The following is a 22057-nucleotide window of genomic DNA, read 5'->3' on the forward strand; positions in this document are numbered from 1 at the left end:
TCCATGACAATGTAAAGTCTCTGGATTTTATCACCTTCCAATTATTATTGGTCAATGCTAACTACTGAAAAAAGTAGAGACTGATGTATCCCAAATTAAATTAACTTCATATTTTTAATTAACAAGTTTAATAGACAGTGATGTACCAAACTTCTTTGGGGCATCTCCTCTGTTAAATCCTCAACCGAGAAAAGCAACTCCTTACAGGAAAACATTCAGCTATCATAAGAGACAGGAACTTAAACAATAAGAATAGTCTAAACGTGCCTGTGTGCTTTTCTAATCAGGAAGGGTGCATCCCTGTATTCTAGACCATTCTCTTTTTGATACTTCACCAGCAACAATGAGAGAGACAACTCTTCAGCCTACCTCACCACATACTGCTGTGCCGCACATGGACTACGCCTTCATAAACAGGAGGAAGTCTGCAGCTGCGGATATGCATTCTACAGGGCCTAATGTTCCAATAAAACCCAACAGAAGGCACATTCCCAGCTGTATCATTCACCAGAAGTGGCACTGCCACTTTAGCATTGCCCTGCTATTTAAATCAATAGATTCCTACTAGGAATCCTACTTCTCTACTAGGACAGAAGAGGCAGCTGGGGGTCTGACTCATATGTCACACAGCATGGGTATTTTCTTTCTTAGGATTTCCATTTCTAGCTTGCAGTTTACAGATGTGAAAATTAAATCTCCCTAGTTCAGCTGGTTTTTTTGATTATTGTTAACTAATTTTAATGAGTTGATATATTTATTTTAACCCTACATTAAAATGCTGTTACACTGTCTTACGCAAGATACAAGATAAACATGACACACCCAACTCTCAACTCTTCCAGTATCAGATAGTTATGTAGTAGAGGGGACTAAAAAAGTATTTAATTTTAAGATACTCAAATAATGAAGTGCCATTAGCAGATATATAATTAAGCAATGCTCTTACTGGAAGCCACGTTTACAGGACTAAAAATATTTTGAGTTGGTTTCTTCAGTCTCACTAAAGTAACTGACTACTTTTCATAGACAGCCCACCATATGAGAGGTTAATTTTTATATATTGTCTGTTAATTCTAATTAGTGAAAAGGCTTTAAAAAAAATAGCAGTTCAGTTCCAGACAGTCATAGAACAGATTTCAAGTTTCAGACTGCTATTTTTCAAATGTGCTTCCATGTTGAGCAAAAGCACTCATTCTTGATAACAGACACCTCAATACTTTCTGGGTTATGAATTTCTGGCTTTAGCCAATTTATAAAGAAAGGAGGTAGCTTAATATTTATTATCATACTAGGAAAAGCAGTTTGTACAGATACATGTATACTACCACTAAGTTTCGAACAGTCCCATAACACAGGCATAAAACTGAAAGAATGATTGAAGTTATTGTGACATTATGGCATGGCAGAATTCCACAATGACCAGTATTGTTCTGTGTGGATCTGACAGCCTGTCTGAACATAACTCAGTAAAGTATTCAAGCCTCTGACCAAGGATAAACTGGTATTTCCTATCACCTCAAAATGTGGAAAAGAAGTACTTAAGGCAAGAAATATGAGGAACTCAATGTGTGACCTGTCAATGTCAGCATGTATTTTGTAGATAAAATCTACAGCAAATTTGACTGATGATGTGTAAGAAAAATAGTTGGTCAGGATTTGTATATGCCAGATATTCGACTTCTCCTCTGAGGGAAAAAAAAAAAAAAAAAAAGAGCTAAGTACACTACTCAAATCAATTAATACAAAAATATAACTTTAGTAAATTCTAACTCAGACACTGCTAATGGAGTTATGATTATTTCTGTTATAAGCAGGGAATTATTAAATAGTAATTTGCACTGCTCTGCAGCATACATATTCTAAGATTACACAGCCTTATAGTAGGATTGCAAATTGTAACTATGATACCTTTTTGGAAAATTAACTGTTTATACTGATAATGACTGGATTAGGTTGTATAGGAAGATTAATTTCTCCCAGAAAATACACAAGGAATGACACAAAGTCTTGGTTTCCTTCTTTTGTGTAGTTATTCAAGAGGAAAATACCAGGTTTTTTTGTTGGGTTTTTTTTGTCTATAAATACAAGAATAACCCATTCAGATAATCATAAAAAGCTGACATTTTAACTATAGCCGAAGCAGACTTTAATTTTCTTTCTTCTTCCCATAACATACTGGAATCAAAGAATCAGACAGAGAGACATAAGAGAAAAACAGCTTACTCTCCTGCACTGTGATCCACAGAGTTTAAAAAACAACATTATATTCAACACTGAGCTATTTTAGACAGAAAAGATGCATACTATACTGGTTAGTGATTACTATTACCAGGAGTAATTTTTAAAATTAAAACCCCCATAAATTTCCTTGTTCTCTCCTGAGAAGCAGAAAGGAAATTTTCAGGTAAAGCAAGCCCTGTGATATTCCACTACTTTGAACAACTCATAAGTCCAGTTGTTGCATCAATTTTGCTCTTACTTTTGATAAAATATTAAAAAACTGAAACCTGGCTGTAATTTGAATTTACAGAACTGTATCTTGCTGGGTTTCTGTTTAAACACTGTGCATGTGTTCAAACTGACATTTATCTTACACTGGAAGAACAAATTTGGCCTCCATTTATACCCTGTCTAATGCTGTGCTAAGAAATTTGCTCATAGCCTTTTACATTATTTCAGGTAATCTGAGCTCTTTACCAGTAGAAGGTCTTTATTCCCCTCCATTTTTTTTTTTTTTTTAGTAACTATTAATCCATAACATTCAGCTTACAATACCTAAGCTATTCTAATTTAGCAAGAGTAACCTAAGTTTAAGTTCTTCCTCATTCACTCACAGAGAAGCCTTGATTACCAACCACATATCTCAGTCATTAGCTGTAGCTATAAGATGAAGAACTTTCCCGTCTCTCTAAAAACATTTCTAGATTTATTTATAATTGTCCCAACACTGAAGATAATTAACTCTTTCCTGGACACAAACCAAAACATTTGAATTTTAGATGGACCTAAATTGAGTTTTTGTTCATGTTTCTTGTTTTCCCAAAGAACTATGTCTTTCCATTACAAATATCCATGTATCTTCAGTATGTTTTCATTGGTTATTATGATTTTCATGAAAAACTGAAAATAGTAAATGCAACTCAAGTGATCAGGGTTAACTGGAAAATACTGCTTATTATACTGCAGATTGTGTTTCTAAAATCAGATTCCCAAAAACAACAGCAAGTTTTATGAGAAGTAAATGGCTGTTTCCTGAACATTTCAAGCCTATTCATATAAAATGGAAGAGACATGGGCTGTTCAGACAATTTCTTTTGGGAAGCCTGAATGATACTTGCTGACTTGAGGTCAGGAAAGTTCTAGTGTACTTCTCCGAAACTAACAAGGGGGGAACATGCTGACCAGTCATTCTCTGAAGGATACAGGGAGTAATGGCTTTCACTTTGTTAGATTGTTTTGGTTTCCTCAAGTTTGATTTTGTTTTTCTCAAGTCACCGGAACAGGTTGCCCCAGAAAAGTTGCAGATGCTCCATCCCTGGCAGTGTTCAAGGCTAGGCTGCATGGGGCTTTGAGCAACCTAGACTAGTGGAAGGTGTCCCTGACACTGGCAGGGGTGTTAAAACTAAATGATCTTTAAGGTCCTTTCCAACCCAAACTGTTCTATGATTCTATTGACTCTCCCACTCAAAGACAGAACTGCATGAGGCAAAGGAGAAATCCTTCATGACAGTTTGCAATCAACCCTTTGTGGCAGGATCTTTGAGACTGAAGGGTGGCTCCACAGGGCTTGTTAATAGGGAAGATAATGAAAGTACTGGACATTTTGGGTCAGCCCAGAATAAGACTAGAAAAGATTTCTTCCAGTACTCACAGACTTTGCATGCCTGTTGAACAGCCTAGCATGAAGGCCCTGAGAAATTTTATTTTTGTGTCAGAACCTCAAGTAAGTGAAATTTCAAAAGGTTTGAGGAGGACTTAAGATCTTCAGACACAACAATGTATTTATTTCTGGCTTTTCTGATGTGCCTAGTATACATTCTTCTAGGGAAGTATTAGAGGACAAGTCATTCTCTTCTACTGTTACAGAAGGTACTGGCATGTGATATATGAAACAAAATTAATTATATTTTTAGTGGAGATTATCTGCTTCAGGTATGCTATCAAACTAATTCAGCTTCAAACTCAATCTAAATGAAAAGTAATTTATATAATCTATAAGTATATATATAAAATTATATACAGCGCACAGTATATAAAATATTTATTAAACTGCATACAAGATCTGAGTGAAAAAAAAGAATTTAAAAAATGAGATCACCTTTCTGTACTGTACAAAGGGATATTATAACTTCTCCAAGGAATCTACGAACTTTAAGTACTGAATTTCTGGTCAACTGAAATAGAGTATTACCTAAGCAAAATACACCCCTTCTTGCCTTGATGGGAAAATGACTCAAATCACTGTCATGTGTATGTATAAGAACAGGCAACATATGCTTTTGTCATATTCTAAAACACAGTGAAAATTTCTCTAAAGCTATTTTGTCTGCCAGAATCAGTAAGAAATATTATTTTTACACGTTTTTACCTGTGGACTCTCATTTTGTTCCAAATTCTTCCTTTCCGCTTCATGTCCAGTATATGCATAAATGTTATATTTAATGAACAACAGTCACAATGAACTTTTAAACAGAGAACAGTGCTCATTTTAAAGAAGAAACAAGATTATGGCATTAGCTACCTCAACACCACCAGAAAATAAGTTCAGTGGTATAAAAAAGACAGTTTACTTTCATGTAGCTGAAGCAGCGGGGTACTATGCAACCTTTATAAATGACACTGAATTAAAACTTTTTAAGATACTGGCAGAGATAGAAATAATTTTAAAATCATTATGAATTTGAAAAATCTAATTTCCTTCACTTACAAAATATTTTAAAAAATGTTAAATAAAACCATAAATACATACATATCTATCCAGAAGTGAAAAACCCAGCACTCCTTATGACAGTTTTTATTTATTCTCTTTTCCTACATTTTCTCCGGTTTTCATTGCTCCTACCATTAATCAGACCCAGAATACATGTTACCAAATTCGTACCAAATACGAATACAAATTCGCTTCTATTTGTTAGGCCGTATGGATCTAATTGATGCCTATAAAACTCACTAACAACAAATCCATGTAAGAATTGCTAACTGATGTCTGTTAGCTCAAGTGAAAACTGAAATCAAGAAGTAATTTCCTTTTGTTGGAAAGGATTTTTAAAAAGCAGTACTTAAATATAATAACCCATTTCCCTGGGTTATTATAAATGTAAACTTCAATCTAAGCATAGAGTATTAGCTAAGTTGGCAGAAACTCAGGGAAATGTTAATACGAACTCAGTTTGGGGGACTTAATATGAAGATGAAATTATCTATGGAGTTAGATTTGTGCATTAAAATTAATAGTTCAAATAGACTTGGATAAATGTAGGAAATTCATAAAAATGATACCTGTGTGATGGCTTGACCAGTTACATTTTGAGTCTTTATAAGCAAGCCAGTATTTACATTATACAGTGCAGAGCACTGGACAATTTAGAAGCCAGCTGTCATGTAAGTCAAAGAATAACCATCTATGAAAACTGAATGATACATTTGTTGCCGCAGATAAGTTTTTTATGTCAAGAGTCATGCAGTTTGGGGACAACAGTACAACTTTCAGCCAAATTTTACTTCTTTCAAAGAAATTTAAAGGGCAAAACCATCATAGAGAAGAACTAAACTATCTTAACAAAAAATTCAGTAATATTTAGCTTATTATAAATATTAGATATGTCTATTCAAAAAGCACAAAAGATTTAAATAACTGTTTCTTTCATCATTGAATTTATTTTCTCCCTGCCTTATCTGCAAAGATTTAAAGTGTCTCCAGAAGCAATGTGAAGAAGCTTACACTGCTGAAATTCACAGTTCAACAGGATTACACAGTATTTTCGTCATAGTATTTGCTTATTCAGCATTTATCATTATATTTTAGCTACATACACAGGGAACTTTCAAAGTCTATTGCTTACCTTCTTCAGGGAAATAATTCCTTCCCTTGTTTCTTTGTCAGTAGATACAGAGAACACCCCAGAGCCATCACCATTTATAATTGTGTACTTCATGTCTGCATTTGAACCAGTGTCTGCATCATTCGCTTTGATTTTGCCAACTGCTGATCCGACTTGAGCTGATTCAGGAACATACAGTTGATAATGTTCTGAGGGGGAGAAAAACCAACACAATAGTTTGGATATTTTGTAGCCAAACTGAATTAGAGAATCGTTATGCGTTTTAACCTGTTTGTTTAATCATTAGAAAAAATATTTTTTGAAAGCTGATTTTCTTAACTGTCTCTCTCCTTTTGGACTAAATCTGGGGGACGAAAAGGTACCACAAGAAGAAAAATGTGGCAAACAGACAGAATCTGATTAAATAAACCTCAATTTCTGACGGAAACTAGGCCAGAAAGACAACAAAAAGAATTTTTCTCCAATAATGCCAGTAACACAACAGGGATGCTGGAAACCTATCAGCACTGAAAAGGAGAATACCCATTTAATAGATGCAAAACTCCCCCTGCCAAACAACCCCCCATTCAAATCCCTCCCCAGCGGTCTGCACAGTTTACATCACAGGCCAAACACCAACACAGAAAATAGAGCAAAATAACTTCTGTTATTACGTATCTTCTGAAACTCTGTACAGAGTTTCTTCTATGTTCCTCTTAGACCTTCTGTGATCCCCAGTGCAATACTACAACACTGAGGTGCAGGACAGCGGGCCAGAAGATAGATCAAGGCTAACATGTTACATTTTGCCGAGTTAAAACAGGCTAGCATGATGGCAGCGGTGCCCTCGATAAGCATGTAGAAAGGCAAAATCTGTATTGAATTCCGAGATTAAATCTGCATTATGGCAGAAAAACCACTATTTGTTAGATAGATTGAAGAAATTATGAATCTACAGATGTTGCAGATGCAGAGGAAATCAATGTTACCACTAAAGGTAACTTTAGACACCTGTTAGTAAGTGGAAGATTTTATTACAAATTTGTTCATTTCTTCACGCAATGGTTCTTAAGTCTATTTATAGCCTTGAGTTGGTTTTGTAATACTAGTGCATAATAATAATAAACAAATAGTAGCATGAGAAGTATAGATAAGTGCAGTAAACTTAATTAGTCCAAACTGAAAGGGAGGTTTCTTAGGAAGATGAAAAGTAAGTTACCATGCATTAGGGAAATCCCAAGGGGAAGAACAAATGACCAGCAGAACAATAAAAAGTATAATTTGTTATGCAAAAAAGAAAATACCAACACTAATGTAACAGAAAAATTGCTTAGTAGTTGAGGCAATTGCAACACAGAGTTAATTCTTTGATGTCATTATTTCATATGCATAAAAAAGCCATCTTCATAAATTTCCAAATAAATGCTCTGTTTTCTGTTGCAATTTTTTATACTTACAGATGATGTCAACTGACACTTTCATATTACTGGTTGCTTTATTTGATACGTAAGATTATAATGATGGAATGAGATTCTTTTGGGAATTTACTTATTGTTAAAATGAATGTGAAATGTGGTCTTTTGACACTTTTGCTCTGACTAATGCATTCGAAAAAGGAAAAGGTTGAAGCCATAGCGAGTATGTTATGTAGAGGCCACAAAGAACATGTTATATAATCAAGCCACTTCAGGAATTGGAAGTGATATAACCCATATGATAGGGTGAACTAATTAGACACTTCCAAATAGTCAAGCTACTTCAAATATATCCACATGACACTACACTCTGCTTTATGATCACACCCCAAGTGTTAGCCATCTGTTTCAGAAATCATCTTACCGATACCAGCTTTGAACATTCTGAAATACTAAAACTTCAAGTAAAACAAATATCTGAAATTACTCATTAATTATCTGTCAGTATTTGTAAACCCAAAATGGTTTTGGTTTTTGGTTTTGGGTTTTTTTTTTTTTGGTTTTTTTTTAGTTTTTTTTTAAATGGATGGAATGAAAACTGTTAAAAAATAAAAACTCTTAGATCATAAGGTCAGAAATGTCTCTCAATGAGTATTTTACCACTGCTTCACACAGACAAAAATGTCTCATACAGACATGAGCTAATTAGATAATTACAAACAGCACAATCTAAAAACAACAAACACATAAAGTTCAGCAACATGAAGGTTATATAAAATGTATTACAGACATTCATTTAGACTAGAGGTGGAAATTGTAGATGTTCTTCCTAAAGATTAAATTGTTGTAAACTTTATTACTGGAAAGTAGAGGAACCAACTAAAGGCTCAGTTGAACATTTCCTTGTGCATTGAATAAATTTTGATAGGACATTAAAAAAAATGGGGGATGTGCATACTGCAAATTCATGATTCTTTTTTGTAAGCTATAAGTCTCTCTCAACACTAAAAACTGTTTGTGAAGTTAGGAGCCCTGAGGATCAGGTACCAATTTTGTATCAAATCTGTTCCACCAAATCTGCCCAAGTTGAACAGGTTACTCCTACACTCCCAGCATTGCAGCCTTCCAGGAGCTGTTGTAAAACAGAAATTTCAGTCTTGGAGATGCTCTAAATTATTCTAGAGAAACTGCTCAGTGGCTTATGGATAAAGATTCTGTAACAGTTGATTTGGTTCCCAATTCTATGTCAACATCCACTCAGATGCATTCACTTAGCCCACCAATTAATACTCTTTTCCAGTTAACGTACTGTATAGGATACTGCATAGGATAGTCATACCACTTTGCAGGATTTTACGCTAACTGAAACACTGTTGAAATACATATAAGTGATCTTCACCTTTCTTTCAATAAACTATATGGCTTACCCATCATTGTAGTACAGAAACAATTTATTGATCTGTAGAACAACTTCTCGCCTCAATTAGTCTACAGGCAACCTATAATGCTGTGTTTACTCAAAAAAGCAATTTCTCTGATTCTCTCTCAAAAAAAGCATGACAGTATTTAATACAACTCAATATGAATGTTATTCACTTTATTCATTCACCTATTTTGTTGATAATTTTTACTTACTTTTATAGGTTATAATGTCCTCTAGAACAGTAGGAATTACCTTACTTAACAAAGGAAGAGAGGAGAGGCATAATACTGAACTAATAGAGAAAAAAGTAAATATTTGGCCTCCTTGTTATTTGTTTATCCAACGTATAGTTTTAGTAACATGAGGATAAATACTGCTTGCTGATGAACCAACAGATGCATTAATTCATACACCACAGCTTGTCCACTGATGCCTTTGTCTATCTACTAGCAAACTGACAAACACAGCAACTGATTGCCTTAACATAAAATACCACCATATCCTAAATGGATATCAAAGTGCTATGTGAAGAAAGTTTGTCTGAACCTACAACTAGCTAAATACTCAATCATGTGCTAAACTGGTAAGATATGGAGAATAAATAGAAAGTGAGCCAGGCTCAGAGTCTAATGACTATGAGCACAAAATTCAACTGGTAACCAATTAATAGTAGTTGTTCAGGAATCAAAAGTGTGGCCAAAACTATTTAACGTTTTAATTAATGACCAGAATGATAGATTGTATTGCATTAAGTGAGCAGCAGGGCTGCTCTTCAAAGCAACCTGGACAGGCTGGAGAAATGGTCTGATGGACACCTCACAGTGTTCAGTGACGGCACTAAGGGAGGAATAATGCCATTCACCAGTACATGCTCAGGGCCAACCACCTGTAAAGCAGCTCTGCAGAAAAGGACCTGAAAAGGACCTTTCAAAAGTTGGCAAGTCCCTTATCAACATGATCTAACTGGACCTGCTTTAAGCAGGGCTTTGGGTCAGAGATCTCACATGAATGTATGTTTCTGGTATTCACAAAGTTATGTCTCACATTTCACTGCCAGCCATCTTTGATAAAACTGAAGTGCAGCTCCAGCTGTGGACAGCTGTCCTGGGTTCAGCTGTAGCAGTCATTTTTCCCTTTCTTGGTAGCTGGTGCTGTGCTGTGTTTTTGACTTTAGCCCAAGAACAATGCTGATAACATACCAACATTTTGAGTTGTTGCTAAGTGTTGCTTACTCTGATCAAGGAGTTTTCAGTCTCATGCTCTGCCAGGGAGGAGAGGCACAGGAAGGTGGGAGGAAGCAGAGACAGGACACCTGACCCAAACCAGCCAAAGGGGTATTCCGTACCACAGCATGTCATGCCCAGTATATAAACTGGGGGGAGTTACCCGGAAGGCCCAGATCGCTGCTCGGGTTGGGCTGGGTATCGGTCAGCGGGTCGTGAGCAATTGTATTCTCTCCCCTTTTTATTTCCCTTATCATTATTTTTATTGGTGGTAGCAGTAGTGGTTTTGTATTATACCTTAGTTACTGGACTGTTCTTATCTCAGCCCATGGGAGTTAGTTAAAATCTTTTGATTCTCCTCCACATCCCTCCAGGAGCAGGGGGAGGAAGAATAGCGGGGAGTGAGCAAGCGGCTGTGTGGTTCTGAGATACTGGCTGGGCTTAAACCATGACAACAGTGCTCAGACTTGCTTGGCAGCTTTCTACTACAGTTATTCTTCATTCATGAAGCTGCTTGTTTTCACTACATGTAATATGTTATTCTGGATTTCTCTTTTGAGACTGTAATTTTTTGGAAGTCCATTTCTTGAAGTATGTCTTAGACATTTGTTACATCTTTCTTTACTATGCTTATTTTTAATCTAATAAAAACAATTTTAATACATCAACATCATGAATACAGTAACTTTTATGATTTCAGCAGCTCAATTTTATATTTCTTTATTTCTCAATATTCTTTTTGACAATAACATCCCTTTCATACAGCTAAACTAAGGAAGAAATTTTTAAAGATGTGTTTGGCGTATTCTTCTTCCCTACCAAAACCCCAACATTTTTGCACTTTCTAAGAATATTTGAAGTGTAAGTCAAGTTGTTTCTTATTCACAAATATGACAGAAAAGTACCTGAGAACATTCTGACATTCTCAGAGATCAAAAGTATTCTGACTTCCTGTAAAAAGTGTGAAGTTTATGTCATTCATGGTTAAAAGCAGAAACAGAAAAAAAACTGGGTTTCCTGTGTTTTCAGATTCAGTACCCAAATACACATTTTTTATGCAAATTTAATGGGAAAACCAATATATACACTTCATAATCATCACTAATGAGCAACTTAATGGTTGGGTGGGATCTGTAGCAGTCTCTAGAGCTGTGTTGAGCATGTTCTATGCCATTTAAAGGGGACCACAGCAGAGAGCTTGGGGGCTTGGGTCAGCAGAGAGCAATAGCAGCACCTGTGAAATGGATATGCTCCATTTGGACTGTGTTTGGTTTTGTTGGTTGTTCGCTTTCCCCTGGCATTAGCACAGCTAGGACTGTGCTCCCACTGGGGTTTAGCTTTACGAAGGCCATGAAAATGAAGGCAGTTCTGAAGAGCCAACCTTAAAATGGTGTGGTCCTGCTCCCAATTACCACTCAGTAAAAAAACAAAACAAACCTCCTCATTCCCCAAACCATTACTGCTTCATTCAGAACCCTTATAAAAAAAAAAAAAAAAAAATATTTTTTTCTACCTAGAGTATGTCAGGATGATTTTGATATGTCTGATACATGTAATGAATAATCTACCTTGTATATAAAAATCCTCATAAACAATACCCAATTCAGTGAAATAAACCCCACTTCTAGACCCCATCCTACTGTTAGGAGTAAAATTCATGCACATAGCTGGCATTAAAGCTTAGTATACAGAACATATATTTTCTACAAATATTTAGTTGGACTTCAACATAAGTACATTTTTGCTCCTCCCAGCCTCCACTTATATTTGAATTCTGTAAAAAATTCTGTGATCAAGTTTTATTGTAGTGAATTGTTGTTTAAGGAGAGTATTTAAATCAGGTATTTAAATATTCTTGAAAATTATTACATTTACTTCCTTTAATTTTTATAGTTAAAATGTGATTATGGGAATCACGCCTATTCTGCTCAGGAAACACAGTATCATGAGACTTGTTATGTGATCAAATGCCATCAAACAACTTACATCAGATTTCAGTGATAAATGAAACAATCTGGTCACTCTAACTTCAAATACTGTGCAAATATTAGGACATATTAATCTTCTCAGAAATAAATAGAAGACGATTAAACAAATCATTTTACACAATATTTTCCAGTCTTTGCAAGCAGGCACTCAAAGATACATACACTTCCTATCTCTTAACTCTCCTTGGTACTTAACATCATCATCTCTTAAGTAATGTATTCCTCATCTCACATGTCCCTCTCTTTAGGCATACCATAGATGAATGACTGATTCTAGTATGTTAGAAATATACAGCATAAGAGAAATCTTCAGATCACTGAGGCTTGTCCCTTTTACCATTATATTTCCTGAGGACATTACTGATGCTAGCTGCTTTTTAAACAACCTGTTGTCCTTGCGCAGCAGCCGTGCTAGGCAGGTGATTCTAAATACTTCTGGAGAACCAAAAAAGCACCATACTTCTCTTATGCCTAAGACTTAACAGCTCTTGTCTCTTGGTCTGACACATTTAAGTCACACACCTTCACCAGGTAATACAAGCATACAATGGCATATTTTTGCCTTTACATGCGCTCCTGGCTGTCACAGTCAGAGGGAAACTCATGTTCTGAAAATTGACAGAAATGGTAACCTTAAACACAGCCCCAACAATATTCTTAACTAAAGAAAATCTTCCTACCTTTCCTTACACAAATAACTAAGATCTGATTTATGTGGATACCATTTTAATTTTAAAAGTCTATACTGAAATACTGGTTACATCTCAACACTAACAGCTAGAATTTCTATGTTATGAGTATTTATCTCTATGTCTTTTTTTTATATGAAGGTTCCCCTGTTATTTAAGATTTCCTAAAAATATGCTAAAATGTTCTGGATTAATCGTTATGTCTCAAGTTAGCTGACACTAGCATTCTGGCCAAGAATTCAGTTTTGCAGAAAACTCTCAGTATTAACTAGAGTGTTTTACAGAGCAAAAGGAATTCTCTTTGAACAGCCCTTAAATTTTCTCATCAGAGTCTACTCTTTAAATCTCGTTATGCTGACTCAATTTCACAACAGTACTAAAACCCAGCTACATTTAATGTTTAAGTAATACCTGTTTTGGATATAAAATATATTAACATAGGCTGCTGTATTTCCTCATCACCCAGAAATATCTGATTTCCTGGCATTTCCCCTGGATGTGCATATATGTTACTCATTTTAGTAGACTGAATATACACACCAGGCTCATCCTGTCTAATAATTTCCGGAAGGAGTTCCTTTCTGAAGCTGACTTTGCCTAACAGCTAGGAAGGAAGAATGGTCCTACTTACATCTTACAGCTGGAAAAAATAACCAAAGAATATTATAATCTATATTTATTTAGACATCCTGGAACACATATGACAAAAACTGTTGGTAATACATAAACTGCAATTTATTTAAATATAATATTTAAATATAAATAAGTTATGTAAACTGCATATCCTAAATTGTGGAGCACATGCAGAAACAATCAGTAGTACAAAAAACTTACTAGTGGAACACAGGTATGAGAAACATTAGAATAAAACAAAATTTCCAGGATGGTAACTTCAATTTTGAAGAAACGGAATAAAGGTGTATGCAGGAATATATCTTCTGAAGAAAATATTAGTGTTCTGTACAAATCTGGCTTTAATCCAACTTTTCCACATGCCCCTCTTCCCTGATTTAAGGTCTTACTAAAAGACCTAAGCATCTCTTTAACAGTATCAGATTCTTGAGACTATTCGATTGCAATACATTTTCCCTTTACATTATATTATTGCTTGTAGTCACAAAGGTAATAATTGTTCTAGTGTGAAATACAAAAAAGCCATTCTTCTCATTATATTAAAAAAAACTTAATAAATTAGCAGCATTTAAATGTAAACAATTTCCAGAAATAAATGCTCTGTAATATTCCCTGCCACTGGATCATTGCTGGACTCATCATCAACATATCACAATAAACAGGAAACTAGGTTACTAAATATGAACAAAATCTCATTTACAAAGGAGCAGTTGACCAGATGTTAGCAATCTTAAGCCAAACCAGTTATCATGTCTTTTTCCTGTTTTGTTTTAAATTAGTTTCCTGAGGATACATGATTTCTGTAATCATTTTAATTCAATAGTTTCCAGTTACTTTTAAACCCTGACTGATTTCAGGCAAATCTAATACAAGGGCAAAGGCCTCAAAGACATGATTCTACAAGCCTCTTAACAATTACTGGTTGAATAGAAAAGAAGGACCTGCTAAAAGAAAATCAGTGAAATTTCCACTTTCACCTCATTTGGCAGCAGCCAAGTGATCTATCAGTAGGCAGACAGCTGTGGACTAGTCACCACAGGAGGATGGGACAGTCTTACAGTGCATGGCAGTAGCGAGTGAGAAGATGCTCACAGTCATGTATGGGAATCATAGGAACTGGATGTACTATGTGAGACTGGGAATACAGAAAGGACCTTATTGGAGTATAAATTCTGAAAGAAAATGAACAGCACTGAATTAGCTAATGAGTTATATGAACAAGGCTGGATAGTAGATACCTCACTGGCACAGAACAGAGCTAATGACTACTTCTGGGTTGTGAGCTTATATTTTCAGAACTAACTGGAATATCCTCATACAACATTCATATTTAAACATGGCTGTGTACTTTTCATACAATGACATTGTAAAAAGTGAGGCCAAACTAATTACGAATATACATAATTTCACACTTTGTCTATATACTGCCATGAAACAACCAAGCCTCAACAATAAAGCTTTAAAAAAAATGTTTTAAACTATGACTTGTATTTAAATTCTGCTTTATTCTGAAGAACTGAGATGTATCAAGTACCAAAATCTACAAATGGAGTACCAGGGCAATCATCTCCTTGTAAAATTAGACCCTACACACAATAACTAAAGATCTTCTACACACTGTCCGGAGTATAATCGTTAGCACTCGATGTATAAAACATGTCAGTGGAAGCTTCTGCCTAGTGTGATGCTCTTGATGCAATCAGAATCTATTCATCAACAAAGCAAAACATGCAGAATCTATTCATTTTAAACAAGACCAAAGAGAATTAATGGAAGAAAACTATACAGAACATTCTTATGTAACTCAAGGCTGATAAAAGTGTCATCAGTAGATAGAACATTTTCTATCAGATTACTGAAATACATTTATGACTATGAAATTAGGGCCCTCAGTCATCAACTAAGTAGATCCATCAGTGATAAAACTAACATGAACTGAGAGATACTGATTATTGAAAAGCAAAAACCTTCCCAGGCAGAGCATTGTCTGCCAGCTTACATTAAATAGATAGTTCATTTATAACTGGACTCTCCAAAGAAAGGAAATATGCACTGATGAAGAAAAAAGAAATCAGTATTGTACAAGATGCACTTAAGTAATTGATAGGCAAAATGCATTTGAGGTTTCAGGTTATTCTCCTGCTGAATTCACAACCCCTTGCGACTTCTGAGACATACTACTATGTTTGGCAAGCAGAATTTTTCAGCTGTTTCCTATTCCAGAGATTATTATTATAATGTATTTCAGAACTGCTACCATAAGACTGATAAAATTATGCAGTAATGCTTCGTATCCTTCCTCCTAGAGTTTTTGATATTTTGGAAAAGTGTAGTTCTTCTGTTGGTAATTTCTTTGAAAGTCACCTGTATTTAGAATGAGTACAGGAAAAATACCCAAAGTAAATTCATTTAAGCAGATATATTTAAAACCTCTAAGTTTTAAATAGATTTTTGAAGAGTTTTTTAAGGGGGACAAATCCTGTATACCATACTCCATATGTGTCTCTAATGAACACTAATCGATCAAAGCCAGAACACTATGATCTTTTAAATATATAGAATAAAGCATATTTCTAAATAAAACAAATAATAAAAGCATCAATCAGATGTGCTTCCCAGCATGTTCTCAAGTCAAGTACCCATACAGTTAGAGTCAGATTCAAAACTCGCAAGTATGGTAACGGAGAAAACGTAACTAACCAAAAGAAAGTCTGCAGTTTGGCTAAGGCTCAGCCTGTCCCCAGGGTTATACACTTGATATATGCAGTTTTGGTTAGCACTTCCCTTGAATTCAATTCTGAATGTGATAAGCCTCAGTAAGTCTCATTTAGCATTCCGTCTAATCAGGAAATTGAAGAGAAATTTAACTGAAAATCATGGCATACAAAGAAAAGAGAAGAAAAATAAATAATGAAGTTATTTCTATTACTGCAATACTCATATATTATTAGATTACTTCATGATGCTAACGTGGCCTATTTTAGATCATCTATACTTTTGTTCCGTATTACTAACATATAGCTACCATTCCTTTGCAAAGGGTTTAATTACACTCATTGAAAAGGAGTAAAAAAGCAATGTTACAGTCATAACTGCGGCAATCCTGCGTAAGGAAAGATAAAGCAAATGTTTGTACTCTACAGGTCTTTTTCTAGGATTAATAGTTTCTGTTAAAATGATACGTGTTAAAATACATCTTTTTAATTTTGCTTTGTTAAATGAGTACTAATTAAATGTGAAATGATGTTTTGTAGTTTTCAATGTTAATTTTTGCAGTTATTAGAATCCCTTCAAATGTATAGAATGTAACTTTAACATTTTACATTTCTTCCATTTCTGAAAAAATATTAATACAAATAAAGAGTTGTGCCAATGTACATTTCTGCCTGTCAGTTTAATATCCAAAACTTTAAATTCAAAACAAAAGAGGCCAGTTCTTGAAAACTGATATTTAGGGATCCATTTGTCTCTGAGTTGGCAAGAAACATAGGATATTTTTTCTACTTTAACTATTTTAGATGCTGTATTTGTTCAAAGATATGCCTTACCTTTTGCCTTTCCAATACTTAGGAAGAATTATATAGTGATGGATGCAATGACAATTCTGTGGAACATAAAACCAAATACGCTTTATTTAAGGCTGTGTTTCAAAGGCTTTATTTTTATGTCTTTGTGAGGAACAGAAAAAATATTCATTTTTATAAAACTTTTAATGAGCCTTCTTACTGCTTGTCCAGATTTTACATAATGTTTATCACCGGGGAGACTTTTTTTTTTCCTGGAGCTTTGTGATCTCTGTTATTGTTTATAAATCTTCTCATTCAAACAGTGCAATGCATTTCTCGGGGGATGTACCTATAGCTACCAGTTCGTTATGTTCTACAAGGGCTCATGCAATGTCTGAGTCCAGATTACAATATTCTTATTGGCCTTTAGCCAATCTACAAAGGAAAATAAAATTACATTCCAGAAGACTTCTAAATAAATTGTCAGCTGAATTCAGAATTGCTACAAGACTCCAGCTGCTGTGTCAAATCAATGTGCACCCAGTGAGCTGGACAGAAATGAACTTCCTAGTAGTGGTCGTATTAGGATATTCTAAAATTATCCCAGCATATACTTTTCATATATGCAAGTGAGAACATTTCAGTTTGACATCAACATCAACAATTAATTTAACTAGGATACAAGCAGACCTGTCCCGCAGCTCAACAACAGTGAGAAACAGCTTAGGTTCTGACCATCTGTAAAGTATAGAGAAAGAAACAAAATAAAACCAAAACAGATAGATGTGTATGGAAGCAGCCAAAGGCATGCTGTGCTGGATTAAATCTTTTAACGTGCTACCTTTTGTTGTTGTCTATCATGGGAACAATGCCATTTAATTGTGGGATCAAAATCACACACTTATTGAAAAATACATTCAAAAAGGACTGCAGAATAACCCATATATGACAAGAGTATTCCTTCATTACCTATCTCTTACTCAGTGTTTAACTGAAAGAAATCTTCACTGGTTTCAATATTCTAGCTATGCCGTCTCTGTGTTTCATCTGAAAACACTGAAAAACTGAAAAAATATTGGTGAACACAAACACTTCCCAAGTTGCCTTCTCCCCATGAATTTGAATACCAACTGGATTTCACAAACATCTTCTTATTTCACTGAAAATCAACACGATTTTCAAATCAGTTATATGCTGAAACTGTACATACTCTGAGGAAACCTGGGTGGATTGTCGTTGACATCAGTGAGTGTGATATTTACAGTTGTTGACCCTGACAGCCCTCCGACCTGCCCAGCCATATCTTTGGCTTGAATGACAACGGAATAATGCTCTCTGGCTTCCCTGTCCATGTTGTGCAAGGCAGTCCTGATGACTCCTGTGATGGAAAGAAAACAAACAAACAAAAGAAAGATCAGGGTTAGTTTGTTTGAACAAGAGGAAAGGCTGTGCATAACCTTTCTTTTCAGGAAAAGTGGATCATGGCAGATTTTCTGGAAGCACAAAGCTTTTCTAAAATTGAAGTAAGCCAGTTTAGTTGTCTGTGTCTTACATATATGTATGTAAATATGTATGTATATAAAAAAAAGCAATGTCAGATGCTGCTGAACAATCAACTTGTTTGAGGATATGACAAAATTAAAATCATATATGTTACACCAACTAAAATAATATAATTAATCCAAATACAACATTCCTAACAAGAAGGTATATTTCCAAAATTCCAGTGTTTTCTCATAGATTATAACTGATTAAAGAGCTACTTAACATTAACGAATGGGAACTCTTAGCCCACTGAAGAAGACACAAATTCCTTTTTAAGAGAAGTTAATTTCTAAATTAAAATATGACATACCTCTTGAAACTGCCCAAAAGCTAAACTTTCTTATTTGTCAAATCTCAAAAACCTATACTTTCTTATTTGATACATGTCAATCAATCACCTACATTTACGTTCATAAGTGCGACGTACCTAATACTTGTCTGTAAAGTGGAAGATAAGCTACTATTGTTTTTATTACAATACAAAGAGAAAACCAAAACTAAGTGATCCTAAAATTCTATTAATTTTTATCCATCACCATCAGAATTGTTTTTAACATTTAGTCAATTACACATGCAGAAGCAAAGATTACAACAAAGGAGGAACAGTCAAGTCTGTGAGCTCAGTTTCAGTTATGGGTGATTTTTCATTTATGATGATGCCTGCAAATTAGGCCCCGCTACTTTCTCTGATCACAAACTGACAGAAACCTCATGGAGTTCAATAAAGGGAAATGTCAAGTCCTGTGCCAGGGAACCAGTAAATGCTGTGGACAGAGTAGCTGAGAACCAGCTTTTCAGAAAAGGACCTAGGGGGTTCTCAAATTGGACATGAGCTGGCAAAGTGCCCTTGCATCAAACAAGGCCAACAGCATCCCAGGCTGCATTATGAAAAGTTTTGCCAGCGGGTCAAGGGAGGAGATCCTTCTCCTCTGCTCATCACTAACAAGGCCACATCTGGAATGCTGGGTCCAGTTGTGGGCTCACCAGTATGGTGAGTATCAATGTCTCACCCAACAGACATTGATAGACTGGAGTGAGTTACATAGAAGTAAATAAAGAAATATGTGACATGCCAAATTTATTAACACCGAATTAAAAAAAACCCTAAGACTTTAGCATAACTTGGTTTTGGACTCTTAAGTCAAGTGCCTGTTATAACTAGTAATAAAATATACTGCAGCATGATTGGTTGTTGCTTCTGTGTAAATTTTAAACATACAATAGCCATTAACACAAAGCAACTTAAGAGCCTTGCTCTTCTAGACAGCCTGCTGTACAATATGATTCTCAAGGTTTTCAAGGTTTTTGATTCCTACAATCTTAGATGACAAAAAAAGTGATTTCTAGAACACTATTTTTCTTTTACTTCAAAATTACTTTCTTTGCATATCTTCAGTTAAACCATTTAGCCGTTATTACATACAAAATGGAAATTTTCATGTAGCTTATACCATTGTTTCTGTCTTATTGCGAAAACAAATCACACATATTTAACTAGAACTATCCACAAAGAATAGTATTTTAAAATATCCATGAAGATTCAAACTGATTTTAACACAGTTTTGCCTTGTAAGTTCCTTTTCATCAGAAACGTGGATTCTGGACAAACTAGCTAAAAATAGTGTATCAGTCTGCTTTAGTTCATCAGTGTTTTTTTCCTTTAACTGATACGGTCAGGAACTTCCGCCCCTCCCCCGCCACATTTCACCATGATACACTGAAATTACTACAACTTATACATACTGTAACAGAAAGCTATGGTGACGTTTGGCTAAATTAAGTTTCATCAAAATATGGTCCACAAAATCTGGTACCAGTGTTCTGAAAATTCATTTTAGGGAACAGGAAGATAGAAAAGTATTCAAATTAAAAATGTCCTGCTTTGACACTTTTCAAATAAATTGTTTCTGTTTTTCACATTGAAACCAAATTTGCTGGAATATTTTTTGTTTATGTAAATGCATGAAGGGAGTACGGGACTTAAAAAAAAAGAAAAACTTTTCCATTTCAATTTGAAACAGATCAAATTTTACATTGTGGAACATCTGTCTTCTGTACAACCTTCACAAATACACTACACATTTTTAAACTAATTTAAACAAACAGAAAACCCTGAGTTAGAATTACTTTCCTCTTTCTTTTTGCTTCAACGGGTATGGTACTAAATCAATGCTCGCAGACAGTTACTAAAGATTTGTGGATGACTAATGATTTGATCTCTCCCACTTGCATCAGATTCCTCTTTTCTGATAATAAAATAAATGAAAATGGCAAAGTTTTTAATTCCAAAAACCTATATCCAAAGTTTAGAATAGGATAAGCTGGTTTTACGCTGAAGGACAGGAGATACATACATACATCCTAAAATTAGATCATCGATATGAGGTATGTAACTACCACACAGACCCTAATGCTCTATCCTTGCCACCAGCAGCTCCGCCAACTGCACTGGCAGTAGACTGTTGAAATCATACATCATTCTGAAGTTCTCTATTGAGCACAAAAGGTGTAAGGGGAACCAACTTTCTTGGTTGCCTTTTCCGATAAGATAATATGAAATGCTCCAGCAGTTTCTTTTAAAGTAGGAATTGCCCTTGAGTATCGTCAGTATACTTGGCAGGGGCTCCTACGCATCCCACAAGAAGACAGGAAGTTAATAATAAGGAAGACATCTGCCTGTCTAAAACGGTGAGGAAAGTGTAAAAGAAAACTGTCACAGGCTTTTAAAATCCAAATGCAGGCTTAATTTTGCCTCATATTTGTTAGGCAGCACTGCAACCCTGTTAAGTGACTACTTTTCAGCTCTCTTTCCAGTATTTATTCACCTTTATTAAGAAAGTAAAACCAAAAAAAAAAAAAAGATGTAGACATGGCAACACCCCACTCAGTTTCTGGTATTAGGCAAAGGATTTTTAACAGAAGTTTGACTGCTATGTCAAAAATCACATACAACACGCGTCTAAATTTATTCACCTCTACATCACAACAATTTGGAGATTTTTTTTTTTGTTTGTTTGTTTTTCTGTGGGTTTTTTTTTTTTTTTTTTTTTTTGTTTCTTGTTGTTTGGTTATTTTTTACCTCCTGACAATTTCTACACTCTTGGAAAACACATTTTATAATTTTATAATTTGAATTTACCTTCCTTGACCACAGACAACGAGAAACCTAACTACATTTCAGGTGAGATTTTATCACCAGCTTTTCTAATGACAACTTTTTTTTCTTCTCCCCTACCCAGATTTACATCACGCTGGTGATTCATCCATGATTGACTAATAGACCCAGATTATTCTCCTCCAATGACATCTCCAACTTAATGAGACAAGAGTTAGTGTGGAATTACAAAATATCTTGAGTTAGAAGGGATGAAGTCCAACTCCCTGCTCCTCAAAACTAAGCATCATCGAGATAGTCTTACAATTAGTCCTGCAACATGTCTTTTACTATATAATAATATTAAATGCCATTATGTCCTTCTTGCTTTTGCCCTCAGAGACATAAGCTATTTCCTCTGTACTGACAATTCCTCACAACTTTTTGCAACCAGGATATTTCTTCATGATGGTCCTACATTTATCCTCAAAACATCAGAC

The 22057-nt window shown here is 35.0% G+C and overlaps 1 protein-coding gene across 13 annotated transcripts in view; it reads right to left on the reverse strand.

Annotated features, from left to right (window-relative positions):
- CDH18 (cadherin 18) overlaps positions 1–22057 on the reverse strand; it is a 513966-nt gene that overhangs the window by 49203 nt on the left and 442706 nt on the right. For 11 of the 13 annotated variants that reach the window (XM_030500750.1, XM_030500758.1, XM_030500767.1 and 8 more), the window contains 2 exons: positions 18129–18296; positions 6063–6250 (listed from right to left, as the gene is read on the reverse strand). In XM_030500750.1, the coding sequence (XP_030356610.1) occupies positions 6063–6250; positions 18129–18296 (356 nt within the window). Of the gene's footprint in view, positions 1–6062; positions 6251–16112; positions 16280–16960; positions 17533–18128; positions 18297–22057 lie in introns of those variants that run through there. The other 2 variants (XM_030500825.1, XM_030500815.1) reach the window with 2 other exon arrangements.

This window comes from Strigops habroptila, chromosome 1 (assembly GCF_004027225.2).
Source record: "Strigops habroptila isolate Jane chromosome 1, bStrHab1.2.pri, whole genome shotgun sequence".
NCBI classification, from domain to species: domain Eukaryota; kingdom Metazoa; phylum Chordata; class Aves; order Psittaciformes; family Psittacidae; genus Strigops; species Strigops habroptila.